Source organism: Cupressus sempervirens, chromosome 3 (genome assembly GCF_028749045.1).
Source record: "Cupressus sempervirens isolate cs-2001-9-10 chromosome 3, ASM2874904v1, whole genome shotgun sequence".
Classification (NCBI taxonomy): Eukaryota; Viridiplantae; Streptophyta; class Pinopsida; order Cupressales; family Cupressaceae; genus Cupressus; species Cupressus sempervirens.
This window is the reverse complement of record NC_143120.1, coordinates 156,427,903-156,449,935: the sequence shown is the minus strand read 5'-3', so window position 1 is coordinate 156,449,935 and position 22,033 is coordinate 156,427,903. Positions and strand designations below refer to the sequence as shown.

At 39.2% G+C, this 22,033-nt stretch overlaps 1 protein-coding gene across 3 annotated transcripts in view; it reads right to left on the bottom strand.

The window, feature by feature from the left end:
• Positions 1–305: 305 nt before the first annotated feature.
• The window catches only part of LOC149565233 (uncharacterized), a 94,198-nt gene continuing 72,470 nt past the window's right edge, over positions 306–22,033 (bottom strand). The window contains exons 3-4 of one of the 3 annotated variants that reach the window (XM_089818785.1): positions 1,168–1,474; positions 306–1,064 (exon numbers count right to left, since the gene is read on the bottom strand). In XM_089818785.1, the coding sequence (XP_089674911.1) occupies positions 1,430–1,474 (45 nt within the window). In that variant the 3' untranslated portion in view covers positions 306–1,064; positions 1,168–1,429. Of the gene's footprint in view, positions 1,065–1,167; positions 1,475–2,112; positions 2,312–22,033 lie in introns of those variants that run through there. The other 2 variants (XM_089818786.1, XM_089818784.1) reach the window with 2 other exon arrangements.

Sequence of the window (22,033 nt, the reverse complement as noted above, 5' to 3'; positions counted from 1 at the left end):
GCTGACCAATCAGAAAATGAAAATTAGTTCATTATAATTGATTTTTTAAATCATACCTTAGAAACTTTGAAATACGATTTTCATTTTTGTGCATAAAAAAATTAATATCGATCGCTGGGGGCGCATAACAGGAACATTAGTTCGCTGCCTTATAATAAGGCAGAGACTAACAAAAACAATATTATGAGTTTACGAAGGTTAAAACACCTTAATCCCAACAAGAACTCACAACGCTAGTCTATTGAATTCAAATTCTATGCTACAATGCATTTCAGGGACAGGTAAGGGAGAGGGTGTTCCGCAAATGACGATGCAAGGGAGCCTTTTTTTTAAGGATGCAGAATCACGAGTTGATGTTCAATGCTTACAACACAACAAAAGTTTAATGTCAACATACATTTCTTGCACCTGCATGCTCTCATTTAACATGTGTCATTTTACTTGGAACAACTGTGTACTCTCCTTCTACATCTCCTAGAATAACTGTGTACTCTCACAGCTGTACACGGTAAGAAAAGAGTAGTTGTATGTTGCCATTCACAAGAGGTACGTCTTCACCACATAGTTGGACATAATCATCCAGCAATTGCGAATTTCCTCTCGCAGTTATCAAAACTGACTGTAGCTGACTTTTTGTTTTGAATAAATTGTTTCATATTTATAATTGGGCATTCAACAACTGTAAATTTTCTTTCCATAGTTGTAACCGTAAATGAAACTACTCAAAATAAAAAGCTAACTCTTTAGAGTTGAAAAGAGGAACATCCCTGATTTCTCTGAGGTACAGGTGACAGCCAGGAGGCAATGTGGATGAAGATGCACCCCCATGTATAATTGTTTTTAATTGACAATTTCCAGAAATAAGAATTGGACAAGCAGCATTTAAATGAGACTGAAAAAGACAATTTGGAATCCTGATTTCAATTGGTGTCACAAATTTGCCCAAAATAAGCTTTCTATTGATCAACTTCTGTTTTCTTTTTATTTCTATGATTCTCCATTTTTTCACTTCACATATCCCTAATAAAGCTCTTCGTTTCCAAATTTGATAATATGAAAGATGCCTGCAAAGAAATGTCAAAAAATTTAAACCGTTGAAAACCATCATTAAATTAACTTTGTAAACGACAAAACAAAATTCACTAATACTTTTGTTGTAAAGGTTACCAGATCATTTCTTACAGCAGTGAAGGTTTAGAAGCTATAATGAATTTCCTTAAAAACAACTTTTGCACCAGGATTTGCGTGTAGATTCATCAAAACTGCGCCCAAGTTACTGAAAGATATCTACCAGAAGTGAAGAACAAGAAGCTCTTTTAAATGCCTTCACAAACAACTTTCACACCGCACTAGTTGACTGCAGACTCGATTCTCTAACGAGCGTTTGATGCTTCATGCAAAATTGAAGACATTTTGTCCACGTTCATTACTATTTTCTTCCATGCTTGTTATCAATGTAGGTTCCATCTGTCACCTACGCAGTTTCCACGTATCAATTACATCAATGGCAATTTGGGTTGGTTTTTGCACTTTTCATATTAGTACCTACATTGGGGCAGGTAATATGAATTGCCTTTTGTGTCCTATAATACAGATACAAATTATTTATTCTTCTTTTACTTGTCTTAATGTTAAAAAATATAAAATGCATATTATTTACCGAAAATATATTAAAATAACAATTAAAATGATAAGCACCATTTAATCTTTGATATCACTGATTGAAAATATGCATAGGGCTGTTATTCTGGGCTCCCCCCTGAACTAATAAAAAGTTAATAACATGCATCAACTGTATATCAACACAATAAAGACGGATGTAGAAACCAAAGGACAACATAACAAATTCATAAATGAAGATACCCTATAAAAAACTCATAATACAATTGACGGCGGGATTTAATAACTATTTTTAATGCAGAGCCAATACCAAAATGTTACACAGTTTATTTGCAAATCCAATACAGAAACGTTATGCAGAGCTTATTTTGCAGATTTAGTATATAATAAACTGAAATAAATGTCATTAATCAACAATATTGACATATACAATTTTAGTCAGCATTAAGGTTTGTAGCGTACGATCAACTGTGGTTTCCTTGGTCGTGATGCTTCGCAAGAATTTTGATCCAGACGGTTGAATGTTTGAAACGGTTATTTCCTTTTTGTTCCATTATCAAATTTTAACTGCATGCCTTCGTTTGTCGTTCTAATATCTTGAGTGGGTTTAGAAAAGCATCACTTTGAAGTTAGGTCCAACGTAATCCCAATATGTTGTCAAGAGTATAGTTCGCAGACTCCGACTCGAACTCTGACAGTACTCTCCAAGTCCAAAATTTTCAACTCAACAAAAACTCAGTATATATAAAGTTTAAGTCTCTCGAAAAGTGCTAAAAATTAATATTTCTTAAAGAAATATATTTTCTTGTAGAATTCAATTACAAAATGTATTAAATTAGAAATTGACATATTAATAGAAAAAATGCATCATTATATAGCACTAACATCATATAAAAAACGCATCTTAACCAGTATTTTACTTGCATCAACATTTTTACCTGCATTTTTAAACATCTATAAAAATGCGAGAATTAAACTTGAGGGTACTCACATAGCAAAAAAATTGAGAATACTAGGCAACTCTGAGAATACTCGCAGACTTTGCAAACTATAGTTAAGAGTATTAAACAATTAAATCTTACATATAATTCTTAACCTTCGCTTCCATTTGAATGCACTTCTAGCTAGTACCATTCAGTCATGTAAGCTTATTATAGTTTTAATTGGCATTAATATAACAATTTTATCTTCCATATTTATCGCATTGCTCTATTTACAGTTCCTTTGTGTTAGAATCTGATAAGATTAATAACCCAGAAAACTAGTGCAAAGAATAAATATCTAAACTATGAATGCAAATGATACAAAATCAAAATAGCATCATAGAGTTAGTCTCCAAGAGAGTAATGCAAATGCTAGAAGCAAAATAGCATTAAGAGGATGCAAAAACCAGAGATTCAAATACAAGCCAGGTAGCATGCTTATATACGCTAGGAAGAGGGAGGAGGTGGCAACACCAACCAATGAAGAGCAATCATCTATCGGACTAAAGATAGCAAAGTATCTTCCCAAGATAGCTAATGGATGCTCACATGTAAGAAGGTGACACCTCACAACCATTCACCTAATAAGACATGCTTTATTAACTTAAGCGAGATTATTAAAAGTGTAGGAAAAATCTAGCAAAATAGGAAAAATAAAAAACTACAGTAACACCCCCCATAAGCGAAGCTTAGGTGGATGTAGAAATGGGTCCCGGCAAGTCAAGCCTGATGAGGTACCCATGTACATAAGATTTTCCAAAAGAGAGAGAAAAAAGACCCCCCCACACAAAACAAAGTCAGGACTCCAAGTGAGAGGAAGAGGCCCCCCCCAAAAGATGAAGCATCCCGCACCCCCAGCAAAGCTCGCAAATGAAGGAACTTGGTCTCAGTGAAGGGTTTGGTGAAGATATCAGCAACTTGCTCAGAAGTCGGACAATAGCGAAGGTCAATGACATGACCATGGATGAGCTCCCGGATGTAGTGCATGTGGACCTCTATGTGTTTGGTCCGCTGATGATGAACTGGATTCCGTGAGATCTGAATGGCACTTTGGTTGTCACAAAATATGACTGATGGCCGTCTGATCTGGATACCAAACTCAGTGAGAAGATGTTGAAGCCCAATGGCCTCAGTGGCGGCATTTACAGCCCCCTGATACTCAGCCTCAGTAGAAGACAGAGCAATAGCAGACTGCTTTTTGCTCGACCAACAAACAGGACCTGACCCAAATGAGAAGCTATACCCTGAAGTAGACTTGCGATCCTCAAAATCACCTGCCCAATCTGAATCTGTGTAGCCCACCAAATCAAGCTCAATACCTGCTGCGTAGTGAATCCCACAACTATGAGAACCCTGAATGTAGTGAAGGATCCGCTTGGCTGCTTTCCAATGTAACTCATGGGGCTCCTGCATGAATCGAGAGACCATGCCTACAGCATAGGAGATGTCAGGTCTCGTATGAGTCAGATAAATGAGACTCCCAACAAGTTGGCAGTACAAAGTGCCATCAACAAGTGGAGAAGAACATTGAGCCTCAAGTTTGACTCCAAAAAGGAAGGGAGTCGGAGCAGGCTTACAGTCAGCCATATGAAACCTCGAGAGTAAATCTAAAGCATACTTGGATTGTGTGATAGTGATCCTAGAAGGAGACTAAAGGATCTCAATCCTGAGAAAGTAATGCAACAAGCCCAAGTCAGTCATAAAAAAACTGTCCTGAAGGGCCACTTTGACAACCTTAATGGTGGGTGAAGAACTTCCTGTGATCAGCAAGTCATCAACATACAAAACCAAAAATATAAGTGAATCACCCTGTTGCAAAATGTAGATATTAGGATCAGAATGGCACCGAGTGAACCCAACTGATAGAAGGAAGGAGTCCATCTTGGCATACCAAGCCCGAGGACCCTGTTTGAGTCCATAGAGAGACTTTCGAAGACGACACACAAGTGAAGAATCCTGAAGGAAGCCCTGTGGCTGCTCCATGTAGATCTCCTCATGGAGGTCACCATGAAGAAAAGCACTCTTCACATCCATCTGATGTACTTCCCAACGATTAGCTGCAGCAATGGCAAGAACAATTCGAATGGAATTCATTCGGGCAACTGGCGCAAAAGTCTCAGAGTAGTCTGAAATGACCCTTACTTTAAAGGTCACTAAATCCCAATATTGTACTGTGGCAATTCGTCAAATAATTTGCAAGCACGCTCTGATACCACTGAAATATCCCCGACAGGATTATTGACTCTTTAAGCACCAAAATCTTAAAGCTTCAAGGGTTTGACATTTCGTCAAACAGTTAGCAAGCAAGGTCCGGAACTACTGTAGTAATCATGTTTGAAAGAGCTACTAATTATACCAACTGAACTACGACAATTTATCAAATACTTTAGAGCCACTTTATTTGCTAATAGGAACCTGTCATTATTTACAATTGCAAATGTACTATGATATAATATTATTGACTAGATGAACCTGGCAAAGAGAAGAATCAACATTGAGTCTTCAATTGTGAAAACTGGTCTCCGAACATAAGCTTGCATTTCCCTTGTCTGATATTCGGATTGATTCAGAGCTGTCACAGAATGTGGTGCCGTCTCTCAACCTGAAGTGCGATTGGAACCGATCACTACTAAGGAGCCCTTGCTGTTGAAAGTTGAACCCACCGGATGTAGCACCTCTTATCACTGTAATCCCGTGTTATTATGATTGGAACCAAAGATAGAACTGTAACATGCTGTAGGTAATCGCGATCTGTGATGGTGCGCCCAGGTTGTATCTCGTCCTGATTCGCGCCCAGGTTGTATCTCGTGCCCTAATTCAAACTTCCGTCGAAACTGGTCACTTCTCCTGTTGCCGTCTGAGAATGAAATCGTATCGCTGAGACAACGGTAGATTACTGTTGGATTCCCAAATACTGGAGCGGTGTCTTGAAGTCGTACCAGTCTTAATCCCGTAATTACCACTGAGCCCGCAAGACAAGAGTACGAGCCGAAATTGACACAGTTTGCATGTTCTGTCGCGACTCGCGATTTAATCAGTAATATTTCATGGACGCCCAGATGTTATAGTTACCGCCACCGATATCCAAGTGTATGAAAACTCGTTGCCAAATATTGGAGCGAAAACAGAGCGCGTTGTGTAATCAGTGTGAAGAACGCTTGACTGGAAATGTGCTATCTGCCTTGGATGTTTGTCGTGAATGGGTTCCAATACTGAGCCAGATGAGTTTCTAAAGAAACTGCCAATTCATTCAAAACGCATAACCTTTTACCATGACTGGTCCAGATTCCAGGTTTCACATTATTATGATTCTGAATCATCCATTCGAATTTTGCCAGTGTTATAGAAATCCTTCCTCTTCCATCAGCAAATCGAACCCCTTCTGATGATCTGAATTGAATCCCTGACTTGTGGTTAATTCCTTCTGAATTCTCCTCAACTCTGCGTTAATTTGTGAAATGTCGACTAACCCTATCCTTGTTGATCCTTAAATGAATAGTGATGCAAAAACCATGAAGTTGGTCTTAAGCCACCGATAATCGCCCTGATGAAATGACTAAATGTCACCTCCAATCTGCAATAATTCGGATGATATTTCACACCCTCAAAATTGCGTACCAATTGAGAGTTATCGTTCTCAATGGCCAACTGTGACAATTGCAGAAACCCTAGGTTCTACAATGCACCTGTGATTGAATCACAATCTGATAACAAGAGAGAGATAAACAACTGCTTGATTCGAATGGAGCCCCGGGGTGCCTATTTATTCTTTTCTCTCCACCTTCTCCAGAGACTTCTAGAACATTTTTGATCTTATCTCTTAAGTGACTTTATTAAATATTTTTATAATCCAAGTCACTTTATTAAATATAAAGTTATCTTTTAATATTTATTTATTTAATTAAAATAATTAATTAGTCGTCCTTAAAATATTCATTATTTTGGACAACCAGATTAATTAAATTAATAATTTCGAACTGTCACCAAAAATGGGGACATGACAGTCCGCCCTTCCCGAAATTGCTTGTCCCCAAGCAATGGCTGAACCATAAACCAATTAGTATACCTGGGTCCCAAATGTAAATTTGTATATCATCCCAATCCTCATCATACTCTCGTGGAGAAATCATCAATACCAGTAGCTGAGAAACTGTACTCAATATCCAAACAACTGACAACTCTGATGAAATCATCTGTAAACCAACTGTAGATGATGATAGAAGAAACCTTTCTGTAGATCTCAACCCAACTGAAACATCAACTCCATCAAAATTCAAACCCCTGTCAAAATGACACCTGTACCCAACTGCACTGTAGATATGACAACAGCCATAGGTACCTGAATCACTGCCATCAAATCCAATCTCTGAAAAACTGCTCCGAGTGTGTCGATGCTGCAGTCTGAGTAACTTGCTACTACCAATTTTATTTTCAAAAGATGGTGCCAATCTATCCCCTAATGGATGGTAAGAAACTGGAGCCAATCTACATCTGCGTGAAATAAAATCTTCTATCTCTATGTCAAAAGGAAAATGATGAGCGTACCCTACCGTATAATGCCGGTAAGAACCTCCAAATTCTGTTGCTAGCTCATCATCACTGAACTGGTAATCAACATATGGCTCCAATCTCTGATTTCGAGTGATTGTAGGTCGGATAGGTCCCTGTGCACTCTGCTCAACAAACCCCTCCTCGAGATCCCTGTGAGGTAGCATAGTAGAAAGGACCCCTATAATCTTCTCAACCAATCTGCAAATAACACTAGTATCTTGGACGAGAACACCTTCTGTCACTTTATGCGAGTCCAAATGAACACATGCACTATCCAGCAAATACTCCATGAACGATTCAGTGCAGTAAAAATTATACGAGGAAGCATCAATATACTTCCCTGCACACCACAACTGATCCTCCTGTGAAGGTGGCATACCCAACTGTACCACACTGTCATTTATCAGAGAAGAATCAATCTGGAGACTTGACTCTACTGGTATCCCAAACTCATTAGGACCAGCGACTTCCAAATCCTGGACATGTGTGTCAACCCTAACAACATGCTCCTCAGTAGCAACTGCAGGAGTGTACTCACCACCAACCACCTCAATAGACAAATGAACTGGGTCTGGGGCTGGTTTTGACCGCAAATGCTCCAACTCCACGGTCACCTCCTTCAACTGAAACTGCGACTTCTGTAGATCCCGTCGTGTGTCCTCTAAAGCCTCAGTAGTCACTATGAGCTCCTGGGAAAGCTCACTCACCTCCTCTTCACGATCCAAGAGTGCCTCATAGGCTGTACTCCCCCACTCAACCAGGTGATCACGGTCGGCTACCAATCGTAAGTAATCTTGCTTCAAAATCCGGACAGCTTCACTCAAGGCATGAATCTCTGCCAAAGAAAAATAACCACCGCTGGACTCATCTATCATAGAAGTACCCCAACCAGTAACGGCCAACAACTGACAAGCAGTATCAAAATGCTCACAAGCGATAACAATGTCTTGCTCACTAACTTTTAACTGGCTAGTCACATGATGGCTCTGGCTGAACTGTCTCCTACAAGCCTCTTCTGGTGCTATGTCTATAGGGGTATCTTCCAGGTTACTGATTTCTAGAATACTATCATCCATATCTCGCGAATCATCTCCAAGGTCCATATCAACATCCAGAGTGTCAGAATCTGTACTACTGCTCTCTAATTCCTCTGTACCCAAAGAATTTTTCAAAGAAGCTGTGTCTTCAAAACTGTCCATTTCATCCTCCTGGATGTCATCAAGGCCAAAATGATCCCGGGACTCATCTGTACACACTGTCAAATATGAAAAATCTTCAACACCTTCCAGCAAGAACGGTCGTCTGCATATATGAACCAAGCCCAACAACGGTGCATAAAAACTAATACCCATATCGGATGAGCTGCTGACACAAGGAAAAACAACACCGTGTATTCTGCTAATCAAATCCATGATAGTACTCAAACAAACATTGCTACTATTAAGTGTTAAAGATCTCCAGTTAACTGAATCCCAAATGCTGCTGAAACATTCTCGAGTCCATATCTGTGAACAAGGGACAGCCGGTAACTTAAGCAAACTCCTTACCTGAGTAATGTGACCAACATCAACTAACTCCTCATATTTGTTTGACATTGTCCTTGTATCCTGGATGTGAATGCAAGACGAACTCGTATCATTATCGGGAACCACATATGAACAGCCTAATGCAGAAAACTGAGTGTCAGACGTGCCAGATGAAACTAAGCTTAGCTCCATGCCATGCTCACTCCCATGTTTCTCCCAGTCCAGTAATGCCAAAGTTGCTCGAGTGTCCTCAAGCTCGCAAGAAAGCTTGACAACTTCCTCCTCCTTCCTCCTCAAGGCATCTGAATAGTCTTTGGCAAGGCTTAGAAGATGGTCACGATCTGATAGAAGATGTAAATAGCTCAACTTCGTCGTTCCCATTCCTTCACCAATTGCATGTAAGTCATAGCAAGAAGATTTTGCCTGAACTCCCTTATGTCTTCCTTGTAACTGAATCATTCGGATGTGCTCTTCTATCATCTCCCGCATCCTGTCATGATGAGATAAAGAAGTCACAACACTATCTTCGCTCACCTTCAGCTGGCCGGACCAATCATGTGAAGTACTACCAGTTTCATCCGAAGCATCTAACTGAGCCTGGTACTCTCTCTCAGCAAAATCATGGATACTCAGTGTTTGCTCATCTCTACCTGGTAGCTCATCATCAACATCCTTATCATCATCTGAACTCACTTCACTGTAATCATTGACTGTCGGAACCAAACCACCTTGAGTATCTGAGACATCACCCTTGGGAACCCTATATACAACTGTCTCAATCGAAGTATCAAGTTGGCAGTTACTATCCATCAGCGTAATATCCTTCACCACTTCTTCCTATGACCGAACTGAAACTTCTGTGACCGAACTGAAACTTCTGACCAGTTGCACACTTGTTTCTCGAACTCCTCATTAAGGTTCCTAGTAACATCGCCTACTGTATCAATCAAGGCTTTGCGAGAAGATTTGCCAAATCGAAATCCAGTTGACTTATTCACCTTAGCTGGGTCGGACAGCCTGTCAATCATACGGTGGTGCTTAACCAACAGTTCAGACATGTTGTGTCTGATTTTTCTGAGCTCATCCTGAATGTCTGAATAGCTCTCCTTTCCACAATTCTGGCTCTGCATACTGTGTCTATTACTTGTCCAAGATTGTGTCCTCGAAGACTTTGTGCTGTACCTGTCCATCTTGGTTGAAGTAGAGTGCTGATCACTCATGTAAGTCGGTTCTCACCCCACAGGATGGCAAGAAAACCGCTCTGATACCACTGAAATGACCCTTACTTTAAAGGTCACTAAATCCCAATATTGTACTGTGGCAATTCATGAAATAATTTGCAAGCACGCTCTGATACCACTGAAATATCCCCGACAGGATTATTGACTCTTTAAGCACCAAAATCTTAAAGCTTCAAGGGTTTGACATTTCGTCAAACAGTTAGCAAGCAAGGTCCGGAACTACTGTAGTAATCATGTTTGAAAGAGCTACTAATTATACCAACTGAACTACGACAATTTATCAAATACTTTAGAGCCACTTTATTTGCTAATAGGAACCTGTCATTATTTACAATTGCAAATGTACTATGATATAATATTATTAACTAGATGAACCTGGCAAAGAGAAGAATCAACATTGAGTCTTCAATTGTGAAAACTGGTCTCCGAACATAAGCTTGCATTTCCCTTGTCTGATAATCGGATTGATTCAGAGCTGTCACAAAATGTGGTGCCGTCTCTCAACCTGAAGTGCGATTGGAACCGATCACTACTAAGGAGCCCGCGCTGTTGAAAGTTGAACCCACCGGATGTAGCACCTCTTATCACTGTAATCCCGTGTTATTATGATTGGAACCAAAGATAGAACTGTAACATGCTGTAGGTAATCGCGATCTGTGATGGTGCGCCCAGGTTGTATCTCGTGCCCTGATTCGCGCCCAGGTTGTATCTCGTGCCCTGATTCAAACTTCCGTCGAAACTGGTCACTTCTCCTGTTGCCGTCTGAGAATGAAATTCGTATCGCTGAGACAGCGGTAGATTACTGTTGATTTCCCAAATACTGGAGCGGTGTCTTGAAGTCGTACCAGTCTTAATCCCGTAATTACCACTAAGCCCGCAAGACAAGAGTTCGAGCCGAAATTGACACAGTTTGCATGTTCTGTCGCGACTCGCGATTTAATCAGTAATATTTCATGGACGCCCAGATGTTATAGTTACCGCCACCGATATCCAAGTGTATGAAAACTCGTTGCCAAATATTGGAGCGAAAACAGAGCGCGTTGTGTAATCAGTGTGAAGAACGCTTGACTGGAAATGTGCTATCTGCCTTGGATGTTTGTCGTGAATGGGTTCCAATACTGAGCCAGATGAGTTTCTAAAGAAACTGCCAATTCATTCAAAACGCATAACCTTTTACCATGACTGGTCCAGATTCCAAGTTTCACATTATTATGATTCTGAATCATCCATTCGAATTTTGCCAGTGTTATAGAAATCCTTCCTCTTCCATCAGCAAATCGAACCCCTTCTGATGATCTGAATTGAATCCCTGACTTGTGGTTAATTCCTTCTGAATTCTCCTCAACTCTGCGTTAATTTGTGAAATGTCGACTAACCCTATCCTTGTTGATCCTTAAATGAATAGTGATGCAAAAACCATGAAGTTGGCCTTAAGCCACCGATAATCGCCTTGATGAAATGACTGAATGTCACCTCCAATCTGCAATAATTCGGATGATATTTCACACCCTCAAAATTGCGTACCAATTGAGAGTTATCGTTCTCAATGGCCAACTGTGACAATTGCAGAAACCCTAGGTTCTACAATGCACCTGTGATTGAATCACAATCTGATAACAAGAGAGAGATAAACAACTGCTTGATTCGAATGGAGCCCCGAGGTGCCTATTTATTCTTTTCTCTCCACCTTCTCCAGAGACTTCTAGAACATTTTTGATCTTATCTCTTAAGTGACTTTATTAAATATTTTTATAATCCAAGTCACTTTATTAAATATAAAGTTATCTTTTAATATTTATTTATTTAATTAAAATAATTAATTAGTCGTCCTTAAAATATTCATTATTTTGGACAACCAGATTAATTAAATTAATTAAATCGAACTGTCACTATGAGCTCCTGGGAAAGCTCACTCACCTCCTCTTCACGATCCAAGAGTGCCTCATAGGCTGTACTCCCCCACTCAACCAGGTGATCACAGTCGGCTACCAATCGTAAGTAATCCTGCTTCAAAATTCGGACAGCTTCACTCAAGGCATGAATCTCTGCCAAAGAAAAATAACCACCGCTGGACTCATCTATCATAGAAGTACCCCAACCAGTAACGGCCAACAACTGACGAGCAGTATCAAAATGCTCACAAGCAATAACAATGTCTTGCTCACTAACTTTTAACTGGCTAGTCACATGATGGCTCTGGCTGAACTGTCTCCTACAAGCCTCTTCTGGTGCTATGTCTATAGGGGTATCTTCCAGGTTACTGATTTCTAGAATACTATCATCCATATCTCGCGAATCATCTCCAAGGTCCATATCAACATCCAGAGTGTCAGAATCTGTAGTACTGCTCTCTAATTCCTTTGTACCCAAAGAATTTTTCAAAGAAGCTGTGTCTTCAAAACTGTCCATTTCATCCTCCTGGATGTCATCAAGGCCAAAATGATCCCGGGACTCATCTGTACACACTGTCAAATATGAAAAATCTTCAACACCTTCCAGCAAGAACGGTCGTCTGCATATATGAACCAAGCCCAACAACGGTACATAAAAACTAATACCCATATCGGATGAGCTGCTGACACAAGGAAAAACAACACCGTGTATTCTGCTAATCAAATCCATGATAGTACTCAAACAAACATTGCTACTATTAAGTGTTAAAGATCTCCAGTTAACTGAATCCCAAATGCTGCTGAAACATTCTCGAGTCCATATCTGTGAACAAGGGACAGCCGGTAACTTAAGCAAACTCCTTACCTGAGTAATGTGACCAACATCAACTAACTTCTCATATTTGTTTGACATTGTCCTTGTATCCTGGATGTGAATGCAAGACGAACTCGTATCATTATCGGGAACCACATATGAACAGCCTAATGCAGAAAACTGAGTGTCAGACGTGCCAGATGAAACTAAGCTTAGCTCCATGCCATGCTCACTCCCATGTTTCTCCCAATCCAGTAATGCCAAAGTTGCTCGAGTGTCCTCAAGCTCGCAAGAAAGCTTGACAACTTCCTCCTCCTTCCTCCTCAAGGCATCTGAATAGTCTTTGGCAAGGCTTAGAAGATGGTCACGATCTGATAGAAGATGTAAATAGCTCAACTTCGTCATTCCCATTCCTTCACCAATTGCATGTAAGTCATAGCAAGAAGATTTTGCCTGAACTCCCTTATGTCTTCCTTGTAACTGAATCATTCGGATGTGCTCTTCTATCATCTCCCGCATCCTGTCATGATGAGATAAAGAAGTCACAACACTATCTTCGCTCACCTTCAGCTGGCCGGACCAATCATGTGAAGTACTACCAGTTTCATCCGAAGCATCTAACTGAGCCTGGTACTCTCTCTCAGCAAAATCATGGATACTCAGTGTTTGCTCATCTCTACCTGGTAGCTCATCATCAACATCCTTATCATCATCTGAACTCACTTCACTGTAATCATTGACTGTCGGAACCAAACCACCTTGAGTATCTGAGACATCACCCTTGGGAACCCTATATACAACTGTCTCAATCGAAGTATCAAGTTGGCAGTTACTATCCATCAGCGTAATATCCTTCACCACTTCTTCCTGTGACCGAACTGAAACTTCTGACCAGTTGCACACTTGTTTCTCGAACTCCTCATTAAGGTTCCTAGTAACATCGCCTACTGTATCAATCAAGGCTTTGCGAGAAGATTTGCCAAATCGAAATCCAGTTGACTTATTCACCTTAGCTGGGTCGGACAGCCTGTCAATCATACGGTGGTGCTTAACCAACAGTTCAGACATGTTGTGTCTGATTTTTCTGAGCTCATCCTGAATTCTGAATAGCTCTCCTTTCCACAATTCCGGCTCTGCATACTATGTCTATTACTTGTCCAAGATTGTGTCCTCGGAGACTTTGTGCTGTACCTGTCCATCTTGGTTGAAGTAGAGTGTTGATCACTCATGTAAGTCGGTTCTCACCCCACAGGATGGCAAGAAAACCGCTCTGATACCACTGAAATATCCCTGACAGGATTATTGACTCTTTAAGCACCAAAATCCCAGGAACCTGGGAGAATCCTTTGGCGACCAAGCAAGCCTTGTGTTTGTCAACTGACCCATCTGCTGCAAATTTTGTCCGATAGATCCACTTACATCGAACAAGTTTTCTTCCTTTAGGAAGAGGGACAAGATCCCAAGTGTGGTTCCTCATCAAGGAACTATACTCTTCCTGCATATCTGTATCCCACTCAGAAATACCAAAAGCCTCATGAAAGGACTGTGGATCTGAGGCAGTAGCAATGAAGACATGTGGAGCATCCTGGAATTGTGAACGAGTTCGCCTGGTGTCTGATGGATCCCCAACCCAATCACCTGCAGACTGCAAGGTCTGTCTAGCCCAATGTGGACAAGAAGATGGAGAATCTGGAGGGGAATCATTAACCTCTGAATGATGACTAGGAGAGGAAGGAGGTGAGTTCTCTAAATCACTTTCTGCATCAGAAGTAGAGGTAGAAGACTGTTCAGGTGAATCTGACTCATCAGAAGATCTGTCATGTATTCCAAGTGACTCTAATGTCAAGGTAGAAGGAGTTGGAGAAGTGATAGGAAGTGAGCTTGAAGATCCCTCCTCAAACTGAACACTCCTCTCAATGAATAACTCATGTGTAGTAGGGTGGAGCAACCGATAACCCTTCACACCATCAGGATAACCTACAAATATGCAAGGTCTGCTTTGCGGATCCAAGGCCTTACGTTTCTCTGTAGGAATGTGGGCCCATGCAGGGGAGCCAAAAACTCGAAAGTGCTTAACTGATGGTTTCCGACCGCTCCAAGCTTCAAAAGGAGTAACTCCCTTCAAGGCTCGGTGAGGAACACAGTTCTAGATATAACAAGCACAGTTAATGGCTTTTGCCCAATACTATGGTGCAAGAGATCTAGAGTGAATCATACAGTTTGCCATTTCCTTCAAGGATCTATTCTTCTATTCTGCAACACCATTTTGCTGAGGATTGTATGGAACTGAATGTTGTAAATCAATCCCCTCTGAAGTGCAAAATCTTTCAAACCGATGGTTGACATACTCACCACCATTGTCTGTGCGCAAAACCTTGATGGCTTTCTCAGATTGCTTTTCTACAAAATTTTTGAAGTCTTGAAAATGATCAAATACCTCTGACTTCTGTTTGAGAAAGTACACCCATGTATATCGAGAAAGGTCATCAATGAATGTGAGGACATATCGGGCCCTACTGAAAGAAGGATGTTGAAATGGACCAGCCAAATCACTGTGAACTAACTCTAGTATCTGTGAAGCTCTCCATGCCTTACTTTTGTCAAACTTTTCCTTAAGATGCTTACCAAGAATGCAACCTTGGCAAACACCTCCTGAGAATTGAACCGAAGGCAACCCTGTGACCATACTCTGCTGGTTGAGCTGATGCAAATAGCGAAAGTTAAGATGGCCAAACCACTCATGCCATAATTTACTCACATCATTAGAGTGAGTGAGCAAAACAGATGAAGGAGGATCAGGAACAAAGTGAGAAAACAGATAGAGCCGTGACTGACGATCTGCTCTCCCAACTGCAACTACAGAATCACTATGCAAACTCAACCCGCTTGCCTAAACCTGTGTGAGTGATTTGGTATATTGATAGGAGATTAGTTGATAATGAGGGTACACAAAGAACATCATGGAATGTGCCATCCCCCATATCAACAGACCCTCTCCCACACACCTCAATAGGAGTGTCATCACCCATCAAAATATAAGGCATAGTACATGGCTCCAAGGATGCAAGTTCTTCCTTAGATGAAGCCATGTGGTGCGAAGCACCCGAATCAAGAATCCAAGTGGATGGTGAGGAAGCAACTACAACAAGAGCCTTGCCCTTTCCTTTCCCCTTGTTGTTTTCTTTTGCCTTGTTAGACTCTTCATTAGAACTTTGTTTGATAGACTCGGGAACACTAATATTATTCTTCTCAAGAATGTATGTCAAGTGATCAATTTGTTTCTTCAAACATTTATGTTCATCATGACCGGGTCTTTTACAATAGGCACATTTAACCTTTTCTTTCTTAGGCTTATCGCCCTTAGAGGATGAGGTATCAATAGTTGCTTTTGAAGCAATTGGTATCTGATCCTTCTTTTCCTCACTATTATTTTGTTTCTCATCCTTACTATTGTTGTTACTACTTTGTCCTTTTTGTTCTTTTGTGCCTTGGTTGGTTGCTAAGGCATGTGACTTAGAGGACTTAAGAGTGCCCATCTGGATTAGCTTGTCCTGTTCTCGAGTGAGATTGACAGCAAAATCATCTAGAGATGGCATGGTGAATTGAGTACCAAGTGCACCCTTAGTAGCATAGAAGGTAGAGACAAACACAGAATATTCTGAACTTAGCTTAGAGAGAATACTGAGAATCAGTTGTTCATCTTTTTTTTCAATTCCACATTGTTTTAACTGCAGCCTTAGTGATTTCAATTTGGTGAAGAAATCTTGGATTGTGTTGAAATTGCCTGGACTCAAACTAATTAATTCATTTTCCAACATATGACCCCTCATTGAATCTTGTGTGCCAAATAGTGTTTCTAGCTTTGTCCATATTTCATTTGGTGTATCCAAAGACTCAATGTGAAATAGCAAGTCAGGAGAAACAGACAAACACAATGTTCCATATGCCTCATCACATTTGTTAAACCACTTAGGCTTGTCTTCATCTTTAGCAGGTTCAGTTTCGAGTCCCATAGTTATCCTATTTAATCCAGCTTTCCTTAAGTGAATTGTCATGCGTGATTTCCACTCAAAGTAATTGTATGGAGTTAGGATGGGCATATTTGTTTGATCCATGATGAAGAAATGCAAAGAAATGCTAAAAAAAGAAGAGAACCCAACCACGACAATTCCCCCCCCCTTTTTACTCAATCAAAGAACCCCCCCCAAATAAATATGATTTGGCACTTTATTTTAGTGCGTTTACAACTACCACTAGAAAGAAATACTTAGTGGTCTTGATTTCAATGCATTACAAACCCTCAAAAAGAGCATATGCTAAAAGTGAAACTTGGGCACAATAATCAAGGAAACAAATAGGACCACTGTGATTTCCTCGAAAAATCATGCACTTTCAAAAAAAGAATCGCCTCGATACGAGGTCATATGAGAAACTTATGATCCTCCGAAATTTCCAAAACGAGAGCAGTGCACAGTCACGACTGAGAATCTGCAATTTCTGAAAAATTCATGCATGAAAATCAACAAACAACTCCACTAGTGGATAGAGCACAAAAAAAATAGCCAAGTTCATAACAAGAATCATCAAAATCGGAGTCCGTATGAGCAAGAATAAGACATTTGAAAACTGCATTCAAATCTGCGACTGCCAATGGAGAGGGGTATGGCTGTAGCCTTTCATGCTCGATTCTGCAAAATATACAGCTTGCATGCAAAATCTAAAAGATACCCAGATGGTTTTTCGGGGCTGCGAACAAAACCCAGAAAGCGTTTTTCTTGTTAATGTGCAGAAGATGTTGCTGTAGTGTAAATTAGACACCTTTAACAATAAAAAACGGCTCCAAAAATCAAAAAACGACCCTAGCAACTAAAATATGACATGCAAATGCTGGATCAGCTTTCTAAGTCCATCAATGGCATGCTAGAACCTGCAATACTGATTGAAAACTCCAAATATGCAAGTTGGTTGTCAGATTTGAGATTGAAACCCCAGAGAAAAACCATTTTTGTCAAAACTTTTCTAATTCTCAGGATCATCCAAAGATGCAAGAGAAGAGCATACTTCGTTTTTCAAAAAACTACAATAAATTTTATTAGCCCCCCCCCCCCCCCCCCCGAATCTCTCAAATAAGGAAACTAAAATCTACTCTTGCACATAGAAAAGCTCTGATACCATGTTAGAATATGATAAGATTAATAACTCAGAAAACTAGTGTAAAGAATAAATATCTAAACTATGAATGCAAATGATACAAAATCAAAATAGCATCATAGAGTTAGTCTCCAAGAGAGTAATGCAAATGCTAGAAGCAAAATAGCATTAAGAGGATGCAAAAACCAGAGATTCAAATACAAGCCAGGTAGCATGCTTATATAGGCTAGGAAGAGGGAGGAGGTGGCAACACCAACCAATGAGGAGCAATCATCTATCGGACTAAAGATAGCAAAGTATCTTCCCAAGATAGCTAATGGATGCTCACATGTAGGAAGGTGACACCTCACAACCATTCACCTAATAAGACATGCTTTATTAACCTAAGCGAGATTATTAAAAGTGTAGGAAAAACCTAGCAAAATAGAAAAAATAAAAAACTACACTAACACCTTGAACTATACCTTTCCCAGAGTTCTAATAAAAAGTTGCTACATATGACATAAGCAAAAGAAAACAAGGATCTGCTGAGTTTGAAGATAGGTGAATATGTTTTCTGTTATTTTTCTAAGGATCACTTGCAGATGTAATAGCACTGCCTATATGGTATGTGTTTTCCAATTGCAGCTTCCCTTATATTTATAAGAGAGTGAGAAAATAGACATGTCCCCTCATGGGACATGTCTATTCATTATCATAATTAATCTCTTATAGAGTAAAGCTACAAAACATCAACACTCCCTCTTAGCTAGGGAGGACAAACACACGTATTGCCTCAACGTAATATCAAGTTAGCAAGATTAAGGATAAATTTGATCAGAAAACATTCATCATTGTGATATTACATTTGATATCAAGAGTATTGGTCTCCCAAAATATCAACATATGATATTCACCAAATACTCAATAAGGTTTGATATCACATTTGATATTATGAGTATTGGTCTCCCAAAATACATGGTATTCACCAATTAGTCAAAAATGTTTGATATCATGAGTATTGGCCTCATAGAATATCAATGATATTCACCAAATACTCTTTGAGTAATGGCCTTCCAAAATGTTGAGATGCAAGATATTTACCAAATACTATGAGTAATGGCCTTCTAGAAAATCAAGTCGTGTAATATTCACCAAGTACTCTGTGATTAATGGTCTCCCAGAACTTCAAGACGCCTAATCTTCAATATCAATATGCATAACATTCACCATGTACTCAAAAAATGTTTGTAAGGTATGTGCACACATTCTCATGATGCTTACCATATAAATATCCACCATGTAAAGTGTAATCTATCATGATCTGCATAGACATCATAAGCTATCCATCATTATAGAAAATTAAGTTATTGTAAGATCGTCGTCTTTCAATAACTTCTACAAATACAAATGATGATCATTTAGAAGTCGTCACTTTCTCATGATGTACACAAGAGGTAGGCCCATTAAAATCACATGGTCACGATGTATATTCATGAATCACAATCCTCTTGACTGCAACAATTTTTTGATCGCTGGAAAATTCATCTCAACATGGTTTACTCTCTCTGAATCAATATGATTGAGATCACCTAAGGTTGACTAAATCATATCCTCTATCTACTACCTCTATTTCAAAGTTGCCTCTAATGAAATGTCAAGCTCCCTCTGAATCTTAATCTCCATCTTCCTACAATAACATTGTCTGAAGAAAAGATCAAGGCACATAGCTCTTACAGTACGTAAGAAATACAAATAAGGAGACTAACCCAAAGATAACATTAATATTAAGAATAATCAATTATTCATAATAATCATAATAATATAATGTTTTTCCTTTCCTTAAGATAACATTATTAAAAATGACATTCTTATTCATTTCTAATTTTATTCAATATTCTTAATTTTTTATTTCATATTTCAATCTATTCCATAGTCTTTAATAAATTGGAGACTCTCTCATTTTAACATATTTATATGCACCTTACTATGAAGCACGCCTTATTGCTGACATAGGAGATCACGAATTAGTTGGTGTCACTTCTATAGAATCGTCCACCTCAATTTTAAATAGTTACCTTTATTTGTTAATGAACTCCATTGATCACTCGTGAATATACATTTCTTCCAGTCTAGCATGATTCATTTATTTTATGTGTAACACTATCTTTTCCTGTTAGTCAAATCCCACGTAGTTGGGGTTCGCATGGGGTGCACCCTGTTTAATAATTTTTGTCTCTTCTCTGAATTTGATCTCGGATGTCTTGTGCTTCATCCCTAATCGTGTGGCACTTGGTGATACCCATTCGGATAGGTGCCAACGCTAGGGTGGTTTGTGTCTTTAGTTGTCTGGGTCTCCTTATCCTATTCTCTTTGTAATTCCTTGTGAGAGTTGGCTCATTGATGCCATGCAATGGCGACCTTCTCATCAGCTCTTATACTGCGAGTCCAACTATTCCGCCATTGTATTTTCTTTTTTTGGTTTCTGTTCTATTCCACTTCTTCATGGCATTCATATGTTTTATTTTGTTGTCCAAAATGAAACTCATCCTCCCTACGTGGCACATGACTAGACTAATAAAATTCCTTTGAGTGCACGAAATGATATTATGGTATACTTCATAATATATTTAAATCACCTTCTCTATTTATTCAACACTAATTGTCTATCCTGAGTTTGATAATTTCTGAGTGGTCATCTACATGTATATTCTCCTAATAAATGCTATGTGACTGCTGATATATGGATTGGTGGTTCCATAAAATGAATTCTCTGCATTTCATTCTCTAACTATGGTGCGATTTCCTACAAACTGTATTTTTTTTCATCTCCTTCAGTAGTCTTGTCTAGAACGATCGCTATTAAGGTTGTAAGAGATAAATTTGTTCCTTTCCAATCCAAAAGTTGTATGTGATTGTTTCCCAGCAAGTCAGAGGAGCAACAACGCCACTCAGTTGGGTTTCGATTCTTTTTTATTTCAATGCTTTAATAGAGGCTTCCATTTCATTGAGCCTTTCGCAATTGTCATTCCCTTCCATATGGGAACTTCCACACACTTCCTCTCAAAACAGCAGACAGGAATCTTCACTTATTATATGCAATTTTATGAGCTCTCGGAAAACTCTCTATCTGATTCTCCATATTACTATCCTAGATAGAAAGGCACGGGTTAAGATTCGTGTACCATCTCTGAATACAGACATCTCTTATTTCTCATTATGTTGGTTCGATGGTGTGACACAGATATTTATTATGTGTTTGGATATATATATACCAGTTTCCTTAAGCATATCAAAAACTTTTGCCCTCTCTCTGGCAACAAAGCTTTCAGTTGATTCACGTGGTTAACATCATGCAAAGTGGTGAGCACATGAGGGAGTTTTAAATGCTTAGATTTTCCTCGACTTGTATCCTTTGTCATTGGCCATTACAAATGCAAAAAATTATCATAACTAGGCTCTGATATCCAACTGCAAAAAATTATCATAACTAAGCTCTGATATCCAACTGCAGCTTCCTTAGAGTGAGAAAATAGACATGTCCCATGTTCATTATCATAATTAATCTCTTATAGTTAAATACACACACACACACATATATATATCTAAATGTAATATATTGGAGTAAAGCTATAAAACATCAACATTTTCGGGATGCTGATTTCTAAAGTCAATTTTGGGAATGGTTAGGGAGCAGCAAAGGTTCTGGCTATAGAAAAATGGGAACAATTAAATTATATAGAAAAATTTAAAATATTCATGTGGAATCGTGGATAGAGTATATGCATGTACATCATTAATTTTAGAACTTCAAAATATAAGAATTAGCAGAATTCTTGTGCCAAATATATGTTATATTGCGAGTTAAAGTTGAAATGTTTATAGAACGTCCCCTAAGCATCCTTGTAACTAGTAACATAGAAAGCATTTTTATATTAGTATCAAGAGTATACCATTTAACACAATAATGAAACCATCCTAACACCAAAGATAACATGTCAAATAAAAGCATCAACCACACCTCTACCAAGAACTTTGAGTCCTCAAGATGCAACCATCTCCACACACCATGAAGATAACCACCACTAACAAGTGCACCATGCAATTGTCAAAGGAGCTTCTGCAGCAATAGGATCTAAGACTTCCTCCAACATTTGCAAACACTCAATAAATATATCAATGCCAACAACTCCCACTCAACAATGGTACTGAATCACCCATGGCATCATAAAATCCATCTCCTATGTATGAAGATCCTCCAGATGTACATACACAC